The 19,251-nt window shown below is 42.1% G+C and overlaps 2 protein-coding genes across 6 annotated transcripts in view; one reads left to right on the forward strand and one right to left on the reverse strand.

Moving 5' to 3' along the window:
- LOC5515185 (conserved oligomeric Golgi complex subunit 5) overlaps positions 1 to 19,251 on the reverse strand; it is a 44,224-nt gene that overhangs the window by 5,436 nt on the left and 19,537 nt on the right. For all 3 annotated transcript variants that reach the window (XM_048731989.1, XM_048731994.1, XM_048732000.1), the window contains exons 14-18: positions 18,893 to 19,054; positions 18,429 to 18,528; positions 12,249 to 12,359; positions 11,978 to 12,040; positions 3,699 to 3,802 (exon numbers count right to left, since the gene is read on the reverse strand). In XM_048731989.1, the coding sequence (XP_048587946.1) occupies positions 3,699 to 3,802; positions 11,978 to 12,040; positions 12,249 to 12,359; positions 18,429 to 18,528; positions 18,893 to 19,054 (540 nt within the window). The remainder of the gene's footprint in view (positions 1 to 3,698; positions 3,803 to 11,977; positions 12,041 to 12,248; positions 12,360 to 18,428; positions 18,529 to 18,892; positions 19,055 to 19,251) is intronic.
- LOC116619749 (potassium channel subfamily K member 4) lies at positions 4,738 to 18,085 on the forward strand. Of its 3 annotated transcripts, none has more exons than XM_048732019.1 (4): positions 4,738 to 10,941; positions 13,025 to 13,429; positions 14,648 to 15,151; positions 16,354 to 18,085. In XM_048732019.1, the coding sequence occupies exons 2-4, from the start codon at positions 13,120 to 13,122 to the stop codon at positions 17,433 to 17,435; spliced, it is 1,896 nt and encodes a 631-aa protein (XP_048587976.1). In that variant the 5' UTR covers positions 4,738 to 10,941; positions 13,025 to 13,119; the 3' UTR covers positions 17,436 to 18,085. The 3 variants fall into 3 exon arrangements, with proteins under 3 accessions (XP_048587976.1, XP_048587971.1, XP_048587963.1); XM_048732014.1 differs by having other exon boundaries at positions 4,738 to 10,878; XM_048732006.1 differs by having other exon boundaries at positions 4,738 to 5,812.

Raw genomic sequence — 19,251 nt, forward strand, 5'->3', positions numbered from 1 at the left:
TTAGGGGCGAGACGAAAGTTAGACTGATGAGTTCCTTATTATCCATTCTTTAGGTTTATATAAGCTGCAGTTGTTTTATCACGCGTTGCGAACCGGTTTTAAGTCTTTTTCTAACAACCACGAAATTGTCTCAAATCCGGGTGCGGGAGACGAAAAATTACTTTTCGGCTTCTATCGCCAAAAATATTTATCCAAATTGCTTCAAACTTTCACAGGATACCATGGTCACCCATACCTATTACCAGTTTAATTTTGAGCTAGGGCACCCAAACTTCATTTTTCCGAGAAATCTCTACGAACTCAGACCGCTGGTCTTAAATTGAAACGACTAGAAACAATTCCCATTCTAGGGCATTCTACATTTAAAGAGGCAATCACACGTTCGTTTCAAAGTGAAAATACACCGTGGAATCGCCATTTCTTGAGAGCGAAATAGACGGCTGAAAGAGTGTGTGGATGTGAAATCCGTTTTTACTCACCAAATTTACTCACAAGAAGACAATCCAACAGCTTTTAGATAGTGTCCAGTAGTTTTTCTCTGTGCTGGATTGGTGACGGTAGCATTCTTGGAAAATACCGCTACCAGTGCGACTGCCTCTTTAAGCCCGTGAAGTTACGTGTCATCCAATATTACACGACTGCCTATATCTTACTAATTGGAATGCTTTTGTGTAATTCCAAATAAATCTGGATCTCCCGCTACAACATCCCGCGGAATTGTGAATGTTAGGCTTAAAATCCCTCTGCTCTGAGAAATTATTTTTACGGGGCGAAGAACCGGGGAGGGTGGGGTTCACTGTTCCTGGAATTGTCACGTGGGACACATTTCCCCGACAGCAGAGCACTGCTTTTAGGAGAATTCTGTTAGACAGCAGAGCACTGCTTTTAGGAGTATTCTGTTAGACACACTTTTCAGGATGAAAAAAGGAAAAAAAAGGATGGAAAACAACAGACGACTTTAAAATAGTAAAATATTTAAAAGAAAGAAAGCAATTGGGAGAAAACCATACAAATTAAGCGCTCTACAAAAACAGCGAATCTTCCAGTCGATTAATAAGTCAATCGTTTTTTAAAAGTGCATTAAAGTGCGTATTTAACCTGGAGCGATCGGCGTCTGACCAACATAGACCAAACCTCTTGAGTAAGAAACAAGAATAACAAAGACTTACATGCGCACTTGAGTAAGACACAAGGACTACAGAGCCTTGCTTGCGCTCTCCAGTGACTCAGAGGAATTTACATAGCCTTGCATGCGCTCTCCAGTGAGACAGAAGAGTTAAAGAACCTTGCTTGCGTTCTCCAGTGAGACAGAAACGTTACAGAGACTTGCGTGCGTCGGTCACCTCGAGGCCTTATCCACAGTGAGTAGTGTACAGGGGTTGCATATTGCGCCATTTATCAAAATTTCTGGTAAATTTGGTAATTCGGTAAAAATACATAAAAATGCACTTTGTTTCTGCTTGGTATGCTTGATTTGACGCACGGAAAATAAGCCCTAAAACTTGGAGTTAGGCATCATATTTGTCTACTATAACCAGGATTTTATAGAACTGTTATATCAGTTTCACGTCTCGCTCGCTACGTCTTCTATCCCTGTTGGCCAAGTCCAGTGATATTTCACCCTCTATCTCACACGCGTTATTATGCTACGTTTTAAACGCCCACTAGACAGTATTTGTGACTTTTAGATTGCGATTTTGTGTTATTTGCGATCTTGAGGCTGCGATATATTACGTTATTTGCGATTTTGTGTTATTTGCGATCTTGAGGCTGCGATATATTACGTTATTTGCGATTTTTGAACCCGATAATTACGTATTGAAGGGTCCCTTGTGCTTCACGTTCAGCGAATTTCAGCTGTTCTGGATGATTCTACATGTTTTAGTGTAAGGTTTGAAGGACTCCTAGAATTAATAATGGAATTCCTTTAATAAAAAGAATGCATTTGATGAATGTTCCACTAGTTTTTTTTTTTCGGTGCATTCATGAATAACAAAAGAATCCGATTGCTGATTTTGAGAAACAGTTTCTTACAATATATTTGTATACTCTGTCTAAGGATTACATTTTAGGATGTCATTTAGAATTGATTTCTTTAAATCTTTTTGCGACTAGTCGGAGGTTCGTGTAGTTCGGCCCATTCATAGATACAAGTAATACTGTAAATTGGGAAAGGACAGTCCTCAGTGTGCATGCGGTACATCACGTGTTCACCTGCTAAAGTCCTCAGTGTGCATGCGGTATATCACGTGCTCACCTGCTAAAGTCCTCAGTGTGCATGCATACATCACGTGCTCACCTGCTAAAGTCCTCAGTGTGCATGCGGTATATCACGTGCTCACCTGCTAAAGTCCTTGGTATGCATGCATACATCACGTGCTCACCTGCTAAAGTCCTCGGTGTACATGCGGTATATCACGTGCTAGCCTGTTTAAGTCCCCAGTGTGCATGCGGTATATCACGTGCTCACCTGCTAAAGTCCTTGGTATGCATGCATACATCACGTGCTCACCTGCTAAAGTCCTCGGTGTGCATGCGGTATATCACGTGCTAGCCTGTTTAAGTCCTCAGTGTGCATGCATACATCAAGTGCTAACCTGCTAAAGTCCTCGGTGTACATGCGGTATATCACGTGCTAGCCTGTTTAAGTCCTTAGTGTACATGCGGTGTATCACGTGCTCACCTGCTAAAGTCCTCGCTGTGCATGCGGTATATCACGTGCTCACCTGCTTAAGTCCTCAGTGTGCATGCGGTATATCACCTGCTCACCTGCTAAAGTCCTCGGTATGCATGCATACATCACGTGCTCACCTGCTTAAGTCCTCGCTGTGCATGCGGTATATCACGTGCTCACCTGCTTAAGTCCTCAGTGTGCATGCGGTATATCACCTGCTCACCTGCTAAAGTCCTCAGTGTGCATGCATACATCACGTGCTCACCTGCTAAAGTCCTCAGTGTGCATGCGGTATATCACGTGCTCACCTGCTTAAGTCCTTAGTGTACATGCGGTATATCACGTGCTCACCTGCTTAAGTACTCAGTGTGCATGCGGTATATCACGTGCTCACCTGCTAAAGTCCTCAGTGTGCATGCGGTATATCACGTGCTCACCTGCTAAAGTCCTCAGTGTGCATACGGTATATCACGTGCTCACCTGCTAAAGTCCTCGGTATGCATGCATACATCACGTGCTCACCTGCTAAAGTCCTCGGTGTACATGCGGTATATCACGTGTTAGCCAGCTAAAGTCCTCGGTGTACATGCGGTATATCACATGCTCACCTGCCAAAGTCCTCGGTGTACATGAGGTATATCACGTTCTAGCCTGCTAAAGTCCTCGGTGTACATGCGGTATATCACGTGCTAGCCTGGTAAAGTCTTCTGTGTGAATTCACACATCACGTGCTCACCTGCTAAAGTCCTCGGTGTGCATGCATACATTACGTGCTCACCTGCTAAAGTCCTGCTAGAGTCCACGTGCTAGCCTGGTAAAGTCCTCGGTGTTCATGCGGTATATCACATGCTCACCTGCTAAAGTCCTCGGTGTACATGCGGTATATCACGTGTTAGCCAGCTAGAGTCCTCGGTGTACATGCGGTATATCACGTGCTCACCTGCTAAAGTCCTCGGTGTGCATGCATACGTCACGTGCTGGCCTGGTAAAGTCCTCGCTGTGCATGCATACATCACGTGCTCACCTGCTAAAGTCCTCGCTGTGCATGCGGTACAATAGCTGATCCAGCTCACCCACGAAGGCGTCTATCAGCGGGTCCAAAGCAGCGTTCATCAGAGCCACCATGCCCTACAAGTACAGAGGGTAGAAATTATTGTTACTCTAGTATCTAGTGAGTACAGAATTTTCTATGGATTTAGTCTCTTTGACAGAGCTACTGCTGTGATACGTAAGCCTGACGCCAGCCATTACTAAAGCGCCGTGTCTTTCACGATGGCTTAAAGGCCTGCCCCTTATCAAACAGCCCTTTAGCCAATAACACTTTGAATAAACGAAGAATCTAATATAAATGGGATTACAAACAGTTCTTACAATCGGTCATGCTTTGCACCTGAACTAGAATCAGGGCAGAGTACAATAGGGAAGAAATCTCGAACATATGTTCGCATATAGCGAATGGTTCTCTGAGCAATTCCTGTAGCTCAAAATCCCCATCCCCGGCAAACAGAGCCTGTTTGCAGGCCATATAGCAAGCAATAAAATAATAATATTCCCGTTTATTTTTAGTAGATAATGAACATCGAACATGCAGTTTTATAAACGGGAAATCGTAGTTATACTTCTGCCAAAATCTCTTGGCTCTAATAATAGATAAAAAAAGTCATGCTAATCACGCTTCATACTATCACCGTGAAAGATAGAACGGATATTATAACGCTCAAAGATTTGACATATCGGAGAGAAAAGAAAGATAGGATAAGACATGACTCTTGAAGTAAGCTCCTGTAGGTCATGGGAGCGAGGTTACAGGAAATGTAAGAACATTTTCAGCCTTGCTCCAAAAATAAGAACGGCCCAGCCTCAACTAAAAAATAGACGTTTATAAAAAAAGAGTGTACATGAATCATGGAAACATCAAAGCAAACATCCTTAACCGAGTAGAGGGTCTTGGCTTTATGATAAAAAACTGGATTGTTTTATTGTTTTGAAGTGCGATAGATAAATATGGAAAGATCTTTAATATTTATTCAAGGAGCATGAAAACGTTGAAAAAAATAACAACATGCTAATATCCAACCAGTAAAGCTTTCGGATGTTTTTGCATATCAAAACAAAAAATATACTGTACAAGATTGTGTTAGAGTGTGAATTGAATTCTTGTTCTTGAATTATTGAAAATTTGTGTAATCTTCGCCGATAAACTACTGCCAACAGTAATCGGCTGCCAAGCCTCGGGAACAATAATTCCTGTTTTGGTGAGCGTGTACTTCTTTTGTTTAAAGAAGTCTATTTTAATAGCCAGCTTGAAAGAGACTTTAACGTCTTCATTTGCATGAACTAGTCGATTCCGGATGTGAAAGCTGCCGAGAAATGACGTTAAAACATGGCGATTAAAGACATCAAAACATGCATGGCTTGTCCAATTACTTGTCTTTGCTAAAATCTCTGCCAAAACTAAACACAGAGTGACCCACAAGCCTGCTTTCAGGCACTGGCCAGAGGAAGAAGCCGGATTTGAAATTTGGGTCAGCGCAACTTGAAGGGTAAAAGTCCACATTGTTAGCAAGGCTTGTTATTGAAAAAGGCTTGTTGGGTGCGATTCCACGCTTTGGGTTTGAGTCAATTTAGCGCGGTCTCGGGGGGAGCCGCAAACTCCTCCTCCCCACCGACGAGCGAAGTTGCCATGAACATATTAAGAATAACGACGAAGTTTATTTTGATTGAGCGCGAATTTGCAAGTCAAAGCAGGGGTTCAATACGCTGGCTATCTTCTGTGTGGCACGAAAACTCGGCTGCCCGTTTTAGCGGAGAGAAAAAGACGTCTGTAATCAGCGGGGGAGAAGAAAAGGGGCTAAAATACACGGCGACATTGGATTCCCACATCTCAACACTGTAATTTTTGATAAAAATTTAGCTGTCAAAAAAGAGGCCGGGGAGAAGTCGCGCGAGCGGCAAAAAGGTGAACAGGGGAATTCAAGAGAGGAGTACTACGGTGCTGTCTCAGGTAACAGGTGCCGACGTCAGGAGAACCCAAAAGGAAACGCGGATTTGAATATGGAGTTGTTCTTCACGTAAACAACATGTTCCTGGGTCCACATCCCGACTCTTCGGCGGCCGCGTCGACACAAGATGCTTTAGGTACGGGCCATAAAGACGCGAAAATTTTATATCGAAAGCTTTAGAGACGGGTGAGCGGGGGGTTGGCGAAGTGGCGTGTTTACCATGTTCTTAACGAAGTTGTTAAAAACGCATAAAAACTGTATCACGGCAATCGATAGTCGCAAAATCTCGGTTTTATCCCCTTTTAGCGCCGTTTTTGTGTGCTCATGGACTCTTTTAAAATCGAAGAATTATCTAACAGACAAGTTAGGATCCAAATGCGGCTATTGTAATGTGGCACAATGGTTTGTGTGTAATAATGCACACGGGATGCTTGAAAAGGGGGATTTTCTAGATATTAAAACCGACAATTCTTGATAACCGACAACTTTAGAAGCCGACAACGTTAAAAGCCGACAACGTAAAAACCAACAACTCTCTCGACGCCCGGGAAGTGCCACACTACCATATTTTGGTGATCATTTCACCAAGAATTCAAAGTCGTGTGCTGCTCTTTTCGGTCAGATCCTAACGACCCCCCGGGACTTATTCTTAAAAATCGCAATAAAACAATCTCGTGAGAGCGCATTTAGGCTTAGCTGAAAAGTCGAGAGATATTCAAATTCGAGATCTAAACGATGTAATGTCTCCTCACTCGGAAACGTGTCTGCTCGGGCAAAGATTAATGACCGAAGTGGGGAAAACTTGACAAAAGGGAAAAGAGTAGAGACAATTGGTGGCAAGTTTGTGTAATTGGTGAGGGAGTGTTTATTTGAAACTTAAAAAAAGGGTAAAACAATAGAGACAATTGGTGGCAAGTTTGTGTAATTGGTGAGGGAAAGTGTTCATTTTCTCGTATTTGCCATCAAATAATGCAAAGGAAGTTTCTGATTGGCTTCACGGCCACACATCAAGACCTTAGGCAGTGCTGCCTTTTATGGCGTTACGTTTCCCAAATTAAAACCGCTAATCGAATCACTGACAAGGACTGTGCTAGGTTTCGCTCCCGACAAAGTGCAAAGTAAGCGTGGTGCCTTCTACTCTCAGGCCCTAGGGTTTCACTAAACGGTGGTAGAGCCTAAATTAACACTCGCTCATCCACACATGGATCATAACGGTAATACCAAAGACCACATCCAATATTTGATGCAAGGTACAACACATTTAAGTCAACACAAAGTTGACTTAAATATTCTAGCTTGAAGTTGTCGTTTAGTTATATATTTCCTCTAGATGGAAAGAAAATATATACCTAACGTTTTGCAGGCTTTGGCTGTACGTACTTCTTGTAAGGTATTGTACAACTAATATTAATCACATCATTAAAAAATCTTCAATAAGAAAAAAACAGAGAAATGTTTTGTATCAAAGTAAATATTTTATCCCTTGAAAATGTTTTTGACTTATTAAGAAACATGTAACTAGTTTAACTTCTTGTCAGATTGAGTAATAATTAATAAGTTGGATAAATGGCGTACGGTACAACTCGTAGTCGTGGCAACCGCTTGCTCCAACTGCAGGCTCGCATATGCACCTTTGGAAATACTTTACATTTTATAGCAAATTATAAGATCACATTAGTATAGGTAATCATACTGTTTCGAGTCAATACGGAAATAATTTGCACGGGTGAGTTTTTTTTAAAAGCTCCAGTTTTTCTTTTTAAAGAAGGACCTGCGGTATAATAGGCGCGCGCCTGGTCCAAGTCGTCATTCCCACTAGACTTTGTCGAGGGCAGAGCTCCATAAAAAGAAGCAAAAGAGATATTATCAAGTTCGAAATAATGTTTGAAACATCAATGGTGCTATATTTTAAATCTTCTCTGGTGACTGGACAGATAAGAAATAGAGAATAGAGCGATTTTAAAGCAAAAACGTTTTCAGGTTTTGTTATTTTCACGCGCGCGCTGAAGAATAGTGTCGTTTCAAACGAGCGCACGCTGTTTTCGAATTAAATTTTCAATCACAATTTTTGTCGTTGTTGAAAACTGCTCCCAAGAAGCTCACCGTCATTGTCTTGTGTATACAGAACATTATTTTCAACTTCGAAATTATCAAAGTCAATCTACGGCTCTGCTTTTTCTTTATTTACGGAGCTCTGTACTTGACGTGGACTAGCGAGAATGACCACAGGTAGCCCAAGCTCTTTATTTGTCCCTTATGATATTTACGGTAAACATAGGGCAAAAAATCAAAATCAGTGAAAAATAAAAAAAACCCGACGTTTCCGTACTAAAGGAGTTCTAAAATGTTAACATAGCGTAGGAGGATTCTTAAAAAATACCGAATTATTCATCTTTTACGTGAATGGCCAGGCACCCTAATGATGACGGGTAGGAGGTCTTGATCAGCGTCAAAGTCCTAATGATGAGTCAATCCTCTAGAATAAAGCTCTGTTCTGATCAAATAGATCAAAACATTCAACCCTGACAGCCAGAGTAAGATATGTGGCGACTCACTATGCAGAATTCACTGACTTCACGAGAAATTGATATTGTACATCGTGCAAATATCACGAGGAGATAAGTTCTATAAGAGTTCTATAAGAAACAGAAAGGAGTGAATACACCTGAAACAAGCAACAAGCTTGATTAATTGCCATTTAATCTAAACAAAGCCGCTATCGTTAAATTTTCAGGCAAAGAGCACGAAACATTTCATATTATTATCATATAAATATCAGCGTTTTACGGATGGATAAACCTTTTTTGGGCATATTTTAGTTGTTTTCTCTGCAGGAGGCTTGTTTTGCCAGGGAATAAGAGGGAAAAGATATTGTTCATTTTCTCCTTCACGCAAAAAGTGTTTTTCATTTTGAAAGATTCGCCTGTTAATCGATAAAACACGTAGTTTGACTATTCTTTTACTGCTTAATAATCGTCAAAAACGTGACATCGCGTGTATTCTTCTTGCAAAGGGTAAAGCAATGTGTTGTTTCCCTCCCTTGAGAATCGGCTGACCATTTGGTCAGCCGAGTTTAACGCTGATTATCCGCTGAAGGATTCACAGAGTGATACATGGCTCAAGAGGGATAAGGAACTGTTTTCCCATCTCCCTTCAGGCCAAATGGGCGATAAAACACTCTGTGTAGGGTTCTTAACGATATGCCATATCGACAAAGACTGCGAGGTCTAGCTGCGAGGTGGAAAGTCTGCGAGGCTGTGATCGGCGCATAGTAATCTGTTATATAAATTAAACAAAAATAAGAGATAACAGATTACTTACCTTGCTTCGAAAACTGATAGTTCTGAATTTTAGACCACGAAAAATTATGAAATCCGTATCGAATGCGCCGGTGACAGCCTCGCGCTAATAACAGTTTGCTTCGCTCCCTGTTCAGCCGAGCGTAACTAATTGTCCAACGGTGTCGGTCAAGGAGTCAAATGGCTAGCGGCCAGGTAAAAGGATTTAACTCGGATGTTTTGCCACATATTGAATGTAAGTGTACCCTGGCATAGGTCTGCGAGATAAAAATATTTCGTTTGTTGTATTTTCCTCGCGAATTTCGACGGTATTTGAGGGCTACCGAAAATGGCGCCTCCAACCTTGTCTCTTTTCTTAGTAGGGGGAGAGAAGCCATAAATTCCGTTAATAAGAAAACCCCCAATATCGCGTATTATACATAAATATGACAACAACAAGGCATGTTCTAAGTTTTAAGGCAATTTTATTAGCAATATTTCACAAGAAATCGCTACTTCAATCCACTCGTTTTACCTCTAAGAAGAACAGCCGATTCCAAGCTACGAACAAGTTTCAAAACCATTGCCTGGGCTACCTGTGGTCCGACCTGTTGTCGTCCAAAGAAGCTTAAACCAACGAATGCTTCGAGCAAATGAGTACGTTAGTCAGTCTTTAAACCCTGAAGTTATTGTACGCCGTTGCATAGCCTCTTTCGGTAAATAACTTAATAAGAAAGGTGGAGCAAGGCAAGGAGAGAGCCAATGATTTAGGAATAAGGAATTCGATGAAAAAGCAAAAATAAATAAATAAATAAATAAATAAATAAATAAATAAATAAATAAATAAATAAATAAATAAATAAATAAATAAATAAATAAATAAATAAATAAATAAATAAATAAATAAATAAATAAAGCGGCGACGTTTAAACTACGGTCCCCATCCTATGTTATATGGCGTTTCAAACGACCCTAAAGCTGCAACAACAACAAGACAAGACAACTATGACAGGTAAAAATTGCGATTAAGGCGCCTTTGATACGTCGTTTATTTCACAAAGAAATTCTCTCCGTTATTTATACTTGTGTAAGGAGGTGAATTTTTGTTTTTTCCCAATTTGGGATTCTAATTTTGAAAAAAAGAAAATTTTCTTTTTTGAAAGTACAATAATATAGAGAAAAGCGGACCGGAAGAGTGGTTACGGCGAGAGCGGGAACCACGTACGATGCCCAATAATCAGCGTTTACGTGGATCTAGCGAAAGTACGATCAGGAAAAAAACGCATGTAAACATGATCAAATACAATTACGGGATTTTTAAGACTAACAAATCTACAAAGCCGGCGGCGTTTAGCAAAGTAATTCGGCTCCTATCTTTCCGGCACTCAAGCTCTCTATTTCATATTTTACGACGAGCCGATGTGGGCAATGACACTCTTCTTTTGGCGACGACTGACCTTTTAGGGAAAGTTACGTTTGTACCAAGTAGGCTGTTATAAACAAATAACGAACACGACATGATTCTTTTACATATTCTGACGTACCAATTAATCACGGGTATGTTATGACAAATAGGCACCAGTGTACTTATCACGGACTGAGTGAATGGACTCAAACATCTATGTGATACACGTCTTAAACGTGTAGTTCACATTAGAAACAGACGCCAATCTTGGACAGTTTGCTCGGAGCTGTCGTAGTTTGCGATCGAGCGGTGGCTGTTAGTTCATTGTTGAACCGTCATTGCGGTAACCTTGGTGATCCCCGATATCTGCTGTGTGCGCTGAGCCACTCGACCACGGTCAGTGCAAGGAAGCCAAGTCAAATACGAATTTCAAAAGTCACCGAGTTATGCCGAGAAGTACGAGTGAGGGGGACTAGTGAGAGCAAAAAGACCGAGACTATGATGCCGGTGTGACAAAAGGTAAACTGCCAACGCCTAAACGCTGGGTAACTCCTGCTAAGGCAGAGCAAGGGGGAGATCCAAGTAAGAGCCAATCTATAATATATACAACGATTTGAACACGATTTGTTGTTGTTTGACTGCCAAACAGGCATGATTCAGGGCGAGTAGATCCGTGACATTAAGGTTACTGATCATCCCCGACTTCGTACGCGAACTGAACAAACCTGTAGCACATCTTTACAATAACACGTTTTTGATAAGGAGGTTGTTATCCGTCTGTGCACAAACGCCAGGTTTAAAAGTAATGTACTAAAATAAAGATACATAGCTGTGTTTACAGGTTTAACACTGAACACAACACATATGTTTTGTCAAACAAGTAGCTGATATCTCAACGCTTTCTTTTTAGCGCACTTGAACACGCAGGGCAAGTTTCGTTCTGGTTATAACAATGACCCTCTTAGTTCTAGTATTTGCGCTCTTTCACGGTACAACCGTTCTCTTGGACACGGAGAGAATTTAGGTACTGGAACTACCTTCTAAAAAACTACGTAATTAACATATATTAATCTAAACAAAGGGGGGAGCATGCCGAAAGAAAAGATAAGGAATATATAAAAAAAGAATTCAACGTGTATTAAAAGCGTTGGTTGTAACGCAATAGGAAAGCTGAAAAATAACCTGTTGATCGTAATCCCAATCTCGTTCCTTACCCTGCGAACTTTTTACGACTATTTACAACAACAAACATTTCAAACAATAAATCTCCTTCTAGCAACTGTCATTCAAAATTCTTAAAGAGTTTTTATTGGTCAGCTCAGAAATAGTTTTCAATCATCGTAGTTATAGGTAGTAACAGGGACATTTATCTCCTTTTCTCTAACGGGTAACTCATCATCAACTTCACGGCTTGTTGCCCTAGTAATATCCGTTAATAGGTGCCCATCCATAAAAGCTATTGATTAAAATCGACTCGAGCCAGTGTTACGCGCTGATATATTGTACTGGGCAATTACGAGAAAAATAGTCTAAATAGGATTTAGGGAAACAAGGAAAAATCAACATCATTTAAATTTGCTAGTTAAGCGCCGCTCTGAAAACAGAGTACTTTACCTACCTGAAGGCCTGATCGAATTGACACAACAGCAACATCGGGTAGTGACTTTATGCCGGACAAAATCTGGAACAGAAAGGGTTATCTTATTACGTTGTTAAAGTCGCGTGCGACTTCATCACGCTTGATTGACGGAAGAGTATTTAAAATGTGACGTCATCACGCTTGAATTGACGGAAGAGTATTTGCAATGTGACCTTGCCAACCGTGGTTAGTTAAGGGTTAAGATAGTAGCATCTGGTTGCCACATTAACGTCTTCAGGGCATGTGTTACCTTGGTGACGGCGAGATGCAATTGATAAAGACTATTCACGGTAGCAATGCCTCGAAGCTGTCCCGATGTCACGTGATCTTGAACTTGACCCGCCTCTTTGCCGCTTGGTAACTGATAAAACAAATAATCACGTGTTAAGGATCGAGATGTGCGGTGGGGTGGCACGAGATTCTAACAACTGTACTTTTAGTATACAGGGACTGCGACACTTTCGACTGTATTTGGGTGTGCTCTTTGTACATAGATTTACCAGATTTAAGCAGTCTGGTAATGTCCTTCTTTAAAACCACAACTTCAGACAACCACTCATTTCTATCACTCATTTGACTGTATTTGGGTGTGCCTTTGTACATAGATTTACCAGATTTAAGCAGTCTGGTAATTTCCTCCTTCAAAAACACAACTTCAGACAACCACTCATTTCTATCACTCATTTGACTGTATTTGGGTGTGCTCTTTGTACATAGATTTACCAGATTTAAGCAGTCTGGTAATGTCCTCCTTCAAAAACACAACTTCAGACAACCACTCATTTCTATCACTCATTTGACTGTATTTGGGTGTGCTCTTTGTACATAGATTTACCAGATTTAAGCAGTCTGGTAATGTCCTCCTTCAAAAACACAACTTCAGACAACCACTCATTTCTATCACTCATTTGACTGTATTTGGGTGTGCTCTTTGTACATAGATTTACCAGATTTAAGCAGTCTGGTAATGTCCTCCTTCAAAAACACAACTTCAGACAACCACTCATTTCTATCACTCATTTGCAGACCGACTGGGTGCAGTACGAGGAAAAGGGCCGCGCGGAAGACTGGGGTCAAGATTCCACACCAGGCCCCGCAGTAACTCTAGCGTCAGGAAGACCATGAAATTACAACAAAGGACGCGCACTCTATTAGTAAGACTGTTCCTCCTAACGGCTTACTCATTGAGCGGCGCAGCGGTATTCCATTTGATTGAATACAAACCTGACAAGGAGCACTTTTGCGGTACCGAAGACACACGGGTAGAAACAGCCATGGCCAATCAGTTTAACGCTTCTATGGAAGTTATACGGGCCTTTGTCCAAGAGATGTGCGAGATATTTGAAAGAACACATAAATGTAAATACAGCCATAACGACTGGAGCTACTACCAGTCGCTGTACTTCGTCGGCAGTGTCACCACGACCATAGGTAAGATCTTCTCGCAGAACTTCACCCGACTGGAAAGTGTTAACTCATTTTTCGCACTGTCCATGTTATGCCGGTAATCGAATTCGCACATTTTACTTCATTTAACATTCACTTTGTTCATAAGTATCAATTTAGATCAATTTTAATTTTCTCTTAGGTTAGTGCATAAATCGATAACGATTTAATTTTTGATTTAATTTCATTTTTGTCTCTCCTGTGAGTTCAGTTTATCGGTGTACAACCCATCACATTTCATTCTTGTTTCCCCTGTGAGTTCTGGTTATCGGGGTGCAACTCATCACATTTCATTCTTGTTTCCCCTGTGAGTTCTGGTTATCGGGGTACAACTCGTCGCATTTCATTCTTGTTTCTCCTGTGAGTTCTGGTTATCGGGGTGCAACTCGTCGCATTTCATTCTTGTTTCTCCTGGGAGTTCGGGTTATCGGGGTGCAACTCGTCGCATTTCATTCTTGTTTCTCCTGGGAGTTCGGGTTATCGGGGTGCAACTCGTCGCATTTCATTCTTGTTTCTCCTGGGAGTTCTGGTTATCGGGGTGCAACTCATCACATTTAATTCTTGTCTCTCCTGGGAGTTCGGGTTATCGGGGTGAAACTCATCAGATTTTATTCTTGTCTTTACTGTGAGTTCGGGTTATCGGGGTGCAACTCATCGCATTTCATTCTTGTCTCTCTTGTGAGTTCGGATTGTCGGGGTGCAACTCATCACATTTCATTCTTGTTTCCCCTGTGAGTTCGGGTTATCGGGGTGCAACTCATCACATTTTATTCTTGTTTCCCCTGTGAGTTCGGGTTATCGGGGTGCAACTCATCACATTTCATTCTTGTCTCTCCTGTGAGTTCGGGTTATCGGGGTGCAACTCATCACATTTCATTCTTGTCTCTCCTGGGAGTTCGGGTTATAGGGGTGAAACTCATCAGATTTTATTCTTGTCTTTACTGTGAGTTCGGGTTATCGGGGTGCAACCCATCACATTTCATTCTTGTCTCTCCTGTGAGTTCGGGTTATCGGGGTGCAACTCATCACATTTCATTCTTGTCTCTCCTGGGAGTTCGGGTTATCGGGGTGAAACTCATCAGATTTTATTCTTGTCTTTACTGTGAGTTCGGGTTATCGGTGTGCAACCCATCACATTTCATTCTTGTTTCTCCTGGGAGTTCGGGTTATCGGGGTGCAACTCATCACATTTCATTCCCACAGGGTATGGCCACCTAGCGCCCAAGACCCAGTCAGGCCGCCTCTTCCTCATCTTCTTCGCGATGGTGGGCATTCCCTTGAACCTCGTTACACTTCAGTCGGTGGGCGAGCACATCAACCTCGTGATGCACATCTTAATCCGTCAAGTGGAGAGAAACATGCTGAAGCGCAGCTCGGTCAGACACGAGCACGTCAAGATCTTCCTACTCAGCATCGCTTTAATCGTACTCATCCTGCCCTTGGGAGGGCTCATGTACTATCGCTCGGAGCACGAGAATGGCTGGACTTATCTGGACAGTGTGTACTACTGCTTCGTTGCCATAAGCACGATCGGGTTTGGCGACCTCGTGCCGAACGAGGGCAGGGAACCAGATTCCACGTACGAGCGAGTCATGTGGTTTATACGGCTGTTGTACCTCGGCCTGGGGCTATCGCTGGTCTCTAGTGTGTTCACGTCTGTTAGTAGTGCTACCAAACAGCTCAAAGTGGCCTTTTCCTGCAAGCAAGGTTAGTAGAGTGTATACCACGATTTCTAGTTTATTTTCCACAGTTGAGCCTGGATTTTACGATACTGGATCGATTGACAGCTTTGGTTTTACGGCAACATTTTTTATCACTCGGAAAATACAGTCATATGTATTTAAAAAAAAAAAGGAACCTCGATCTAATGCTATTCTGTACAAGGATATTTCCAATTGATTTTCCTTAATTTGGTAAAATCAAAAACCTCTTTTCAACAATACCATCTTTTACGATTCCTTTCTTACGGAGCATTTCGTAAAAACCAGGTTAAACGGTTTTCAATGCATTTTCTAGTCTTTCTGATCATCTAACAAAAAAAAATTATTAGGGTTAAAACCTGTGCAAGTCACATTAAAATTTATCTTGTCAAAATTACCAATTTCAAATCTTTACTCCTTGTGATTGCTGCTTACTGGATGACCCTCTTTCAAATTAAAGCACGCTTATGGTTTCTTACTCCTTCTAAATCTGCCTTTTGAGTAATCACTTCATTTGTTCTTTACTTGATAACTTGTGTTGTCTAGATTCCAGGAATGGACGGCCTGTTTCTGTTTGACTTGCTCAACCTGATCATTCTTGTGAGGTCAGTCTTCTCTTGTCCTCTAATACTTTGATCCTTCTCCTTATGCCATAAACTCTTGTCCGATAAGGTAAGGTAAGGATTACCGAATCTCACTTTGCTGCTTACTTTCCAAAGTGCTACCCAAAAGCCTTGAGCCTGTCGTGTAATAATCATTTTTGTTGGCCATCATTGGTCATTGGTCATCATTAAAAGCAGCCATTCCCCACCATCGTCATCACTATCACCATCACCACCACCATCGCCACCACCACCACCACCACCACCACCACCACCATCACCATCACCATCACCATCACCATCACCATCACCACCACCACCACCACCACCACCACCACCACCACCACCACCACCATCAACATAATCATCACCATCACCATCACCATCACCATAATCATCACCACCACCAACATCACCACCACGTTCACCATCACCACCACCAACACTTTATCTATGTTTTAATCTGTGGCAGGGAGTTACCAAGTGAGTCACTAATTTATATTTTAATCTGTGGCAGGGAGTCACCAAGTGAGTCGCTAATTTATGTTTTAATCTGTGGCAGGGAGTTACCAAGTGAGTCGCTAATTTATGTTTTAATCTGTGGCAGGGAGTTACCAAGTGAGTCGCAACTCGCCAAACAAGCCGCCCCTGTCAATCAACTACAAAAAGACGCCATTCCTAGAATTCCGAGAGCTCCTCTGCACCAGACCACTAGAAGCAAACGGCGTACGTACAACAGGTATCCCGAATGATGCCTATAGCCGAATTGAGGACCGCTTCTCTATATCATCTGCCAGTGGAACGCATTCACATTCGGCTACCTACAGTGAACCGGACGAAGCTTCGTGCCGCCGATATTCTAGGGGTGACATAGACAATGGTCATACAAGGTACGAGAGACGACAAAGAAGTGTTTGCGAAGTATTACCGAATGGCTTTCCGAGCACAGGGCGATATCGGAGTGCAACCGAGTGCTCCGTTTTAAGTGCAGATGAAACAAGCTTCAAGAGATATAAAAGTATTACTGATGACTTCAATGACACCACCAATAATACGCAAGAAGAAACTCGGCCGAGATGTGAGACAGCTGACTCAAATCACAGGCATGCTTCGAAGCAACAGTCAAAACAATGCCGACCTAGGGATGACTCGAGCCACAGTGAGATTCCTAACATTAATAGGCCAAGTGCTTCAATAAACACACCGATCACTCCTCAAACTGACGGCACACCAACAATAAATCCACCAGGTGGTGATCTCAAAGCCCCGTCTATAAATCGACCCAGAGATGATAAACAAACATCCAATGAAGTTACGCTGGCCACTCAACAAAGCGCCGATGTCGCATCAAAAATTAATCATCGATCAAATTGTGAAGTAACAAATTCGAATCGATCAAGTGGTGGTGTCAAAGCCACGACTATAAATCGATCCAAGGATAACGAAAATTTATCGACTGATGTCACGGCCGCTGCATTGGCTGACAGGAGCTGCTCTAGGACTCTTCTGGAGGAGAGCAGTCCTGGGAATGAGTCCCAGAATGCAACACGACACCCACAGCCAGGTGGCAGTACTGATGTTGCTACGCGCTCTCTTGAAACCAAGGAGGGTAATGGAAGGGAGGAAAAAAGTGAGAGTAAGAAAAAAAGGGATTCTACGGGAGGGCAATGGATGGGACGGAATTGGTGAGAGTAAGAAAAAGGGGAAACTAGGGGAGGGTAATGGAAGGGAGGGAAATAGTGATTGTAAGGAAAAGCAAAGTCTACAGGGGGGGTATAAAGACAGGGGAGGCGTTGATAGCAAGGAGAAACATAAACGAGCCAAGCGGCGATGGAAACGGCGAGGAAAATAAAGCACACTTAGACTTCCTAGGCACAAGGTCGGATGAAGAGATGAAGGGAAACGCCATTTGTAATAAGAACCATGAGAGAATTGAAAAAGGTGAAAACACTTAGGCTACATAGTCTTCAAATACAAAAGTTTTCGGCTCCTTATGAGGATTACTAGAAAGATACTGAGCTCAACTTGCGTGAATTGTGTTCTTATACGCCAAGTAAATGCAAAAGATAATGGGTACAGGTAGAATTGCCTAGTCATATAAAGACCCCTAGGGGTGGTCCAGCCCAAACAATGGCTACCGTTATCTACCCAACAAGGCTTTGTGACACCGAAATATTTTTAAAAACATTCGGTCGAACGGGCCGAATGGAGAGAGTATTCAAGACTCCGGGACTTTAAACTCAAAGCAGACTTTGGCTGCAATCTATTAAATGAATATGTTGCACTGCAGGCTACGTGCGACCAGACGGGTGCTGAGAAATAAATATGGTTAAAAATTGCGCCTTTCGTGTTTCTGTTTTATACTTTTAGTAAACATGCGCACAGTATAATCTGCACCTTTACTTCTGGCTAGAAGTCTTCATAGTTACTTCATTGTCATTCACCTCTTTGTTAAAACCTAGAAGTCTTCATAGTTACTTCATTGTCATTCACCTCTTTGTTAGAACCGACCAGAAGTAGTGGGTAAAAACAGTGTCGAGAGACTGACCAAAAACAGTTCTCTCTTCTTTGTTACAAATCCCCACCCAATCGTCGTTCTAGTATCACTACAATACCCTTCATCCCAGGTGGAACGTTTGTAGCGTCGGAATTAATGGCTCAGTTCTACTGCACAAGACTCACCAGGGTCTCGCACTTGGCGGTATACATCTGCAATGTCTTCGACACGTTCTTCGCTACAGTGATGGTGAGACCTACATCAACACTTGCAACGCTCAGCTCACTGGAAATAGAATTAGGGGAACCATCACCGACAGCAAAATTTAAGGTTGGTTTATTCGCACATAGGGGGTCCAGTCTCAAGTTAGATGTTCATATCCTTCCTTGCCATTTAGCTCCTCCATTTGATGTAAGGTTAGATCAATCTATTTGGGCCCCTCTCAAACTACAAAGCCAGTAGCTTTGGTTAGTGATGCTAGCTAGCTTCTTCCTTTGAGGAAGGCCAGGACCAGATTATCAAAAGAGTCAGTTGTTTGTTACATAGTTTTATTTTTACTTTGAGATACTCGCCGGCTTTAAGGAAGGCCAGGACCAGATTAACAAAAAGCGTCAGTTGTTTGTTACATAGTTTCATTTGTGCTGCTCACCTTCCAATCGTTTTAGCAATACTAGTAAGCTCCTCCCTTTGAGGAGGGTTGCGAGCACCAGATGGGAAGACCAGATTGATGGAGTCGAAGAGACGAGAGAGTGAACGGGAGATATAGGCGGTCTGGAATGGCGATAAACTTTGCTTCAACATATCCTCCGCACTATATTAAAAGAGAAAAAATAATCTAGTCAGCAAAAGTATTTGCTCGCCAAATGAAAAAATCTTCAAAAGAAGGGGACGGCTAGTACCGTAAGAGTCTTCATTTTTGGAGTAGTGGTGAACGCTGCTCTGCGCAGAAAAAATGCCACTCTTTAGGGGCTCATCAACACCAATGAAACTTGATGTCCATTGATACTA

This window comes from Nematostella vectensis, chromosome 1, assembly GCF_932526225.1.
Source record: "Nematostella vectensis chromosome 1, jaNemVect1.1, whole genome shotgun sequence".
In the NCBI taxonomy this organism is placed as follows: Eukaryota; Metazoa; Cnidaria; class Anthozoa; order Actiniaria; family Edwardsiidae; genus Nematostella; species Nematostella vectensis.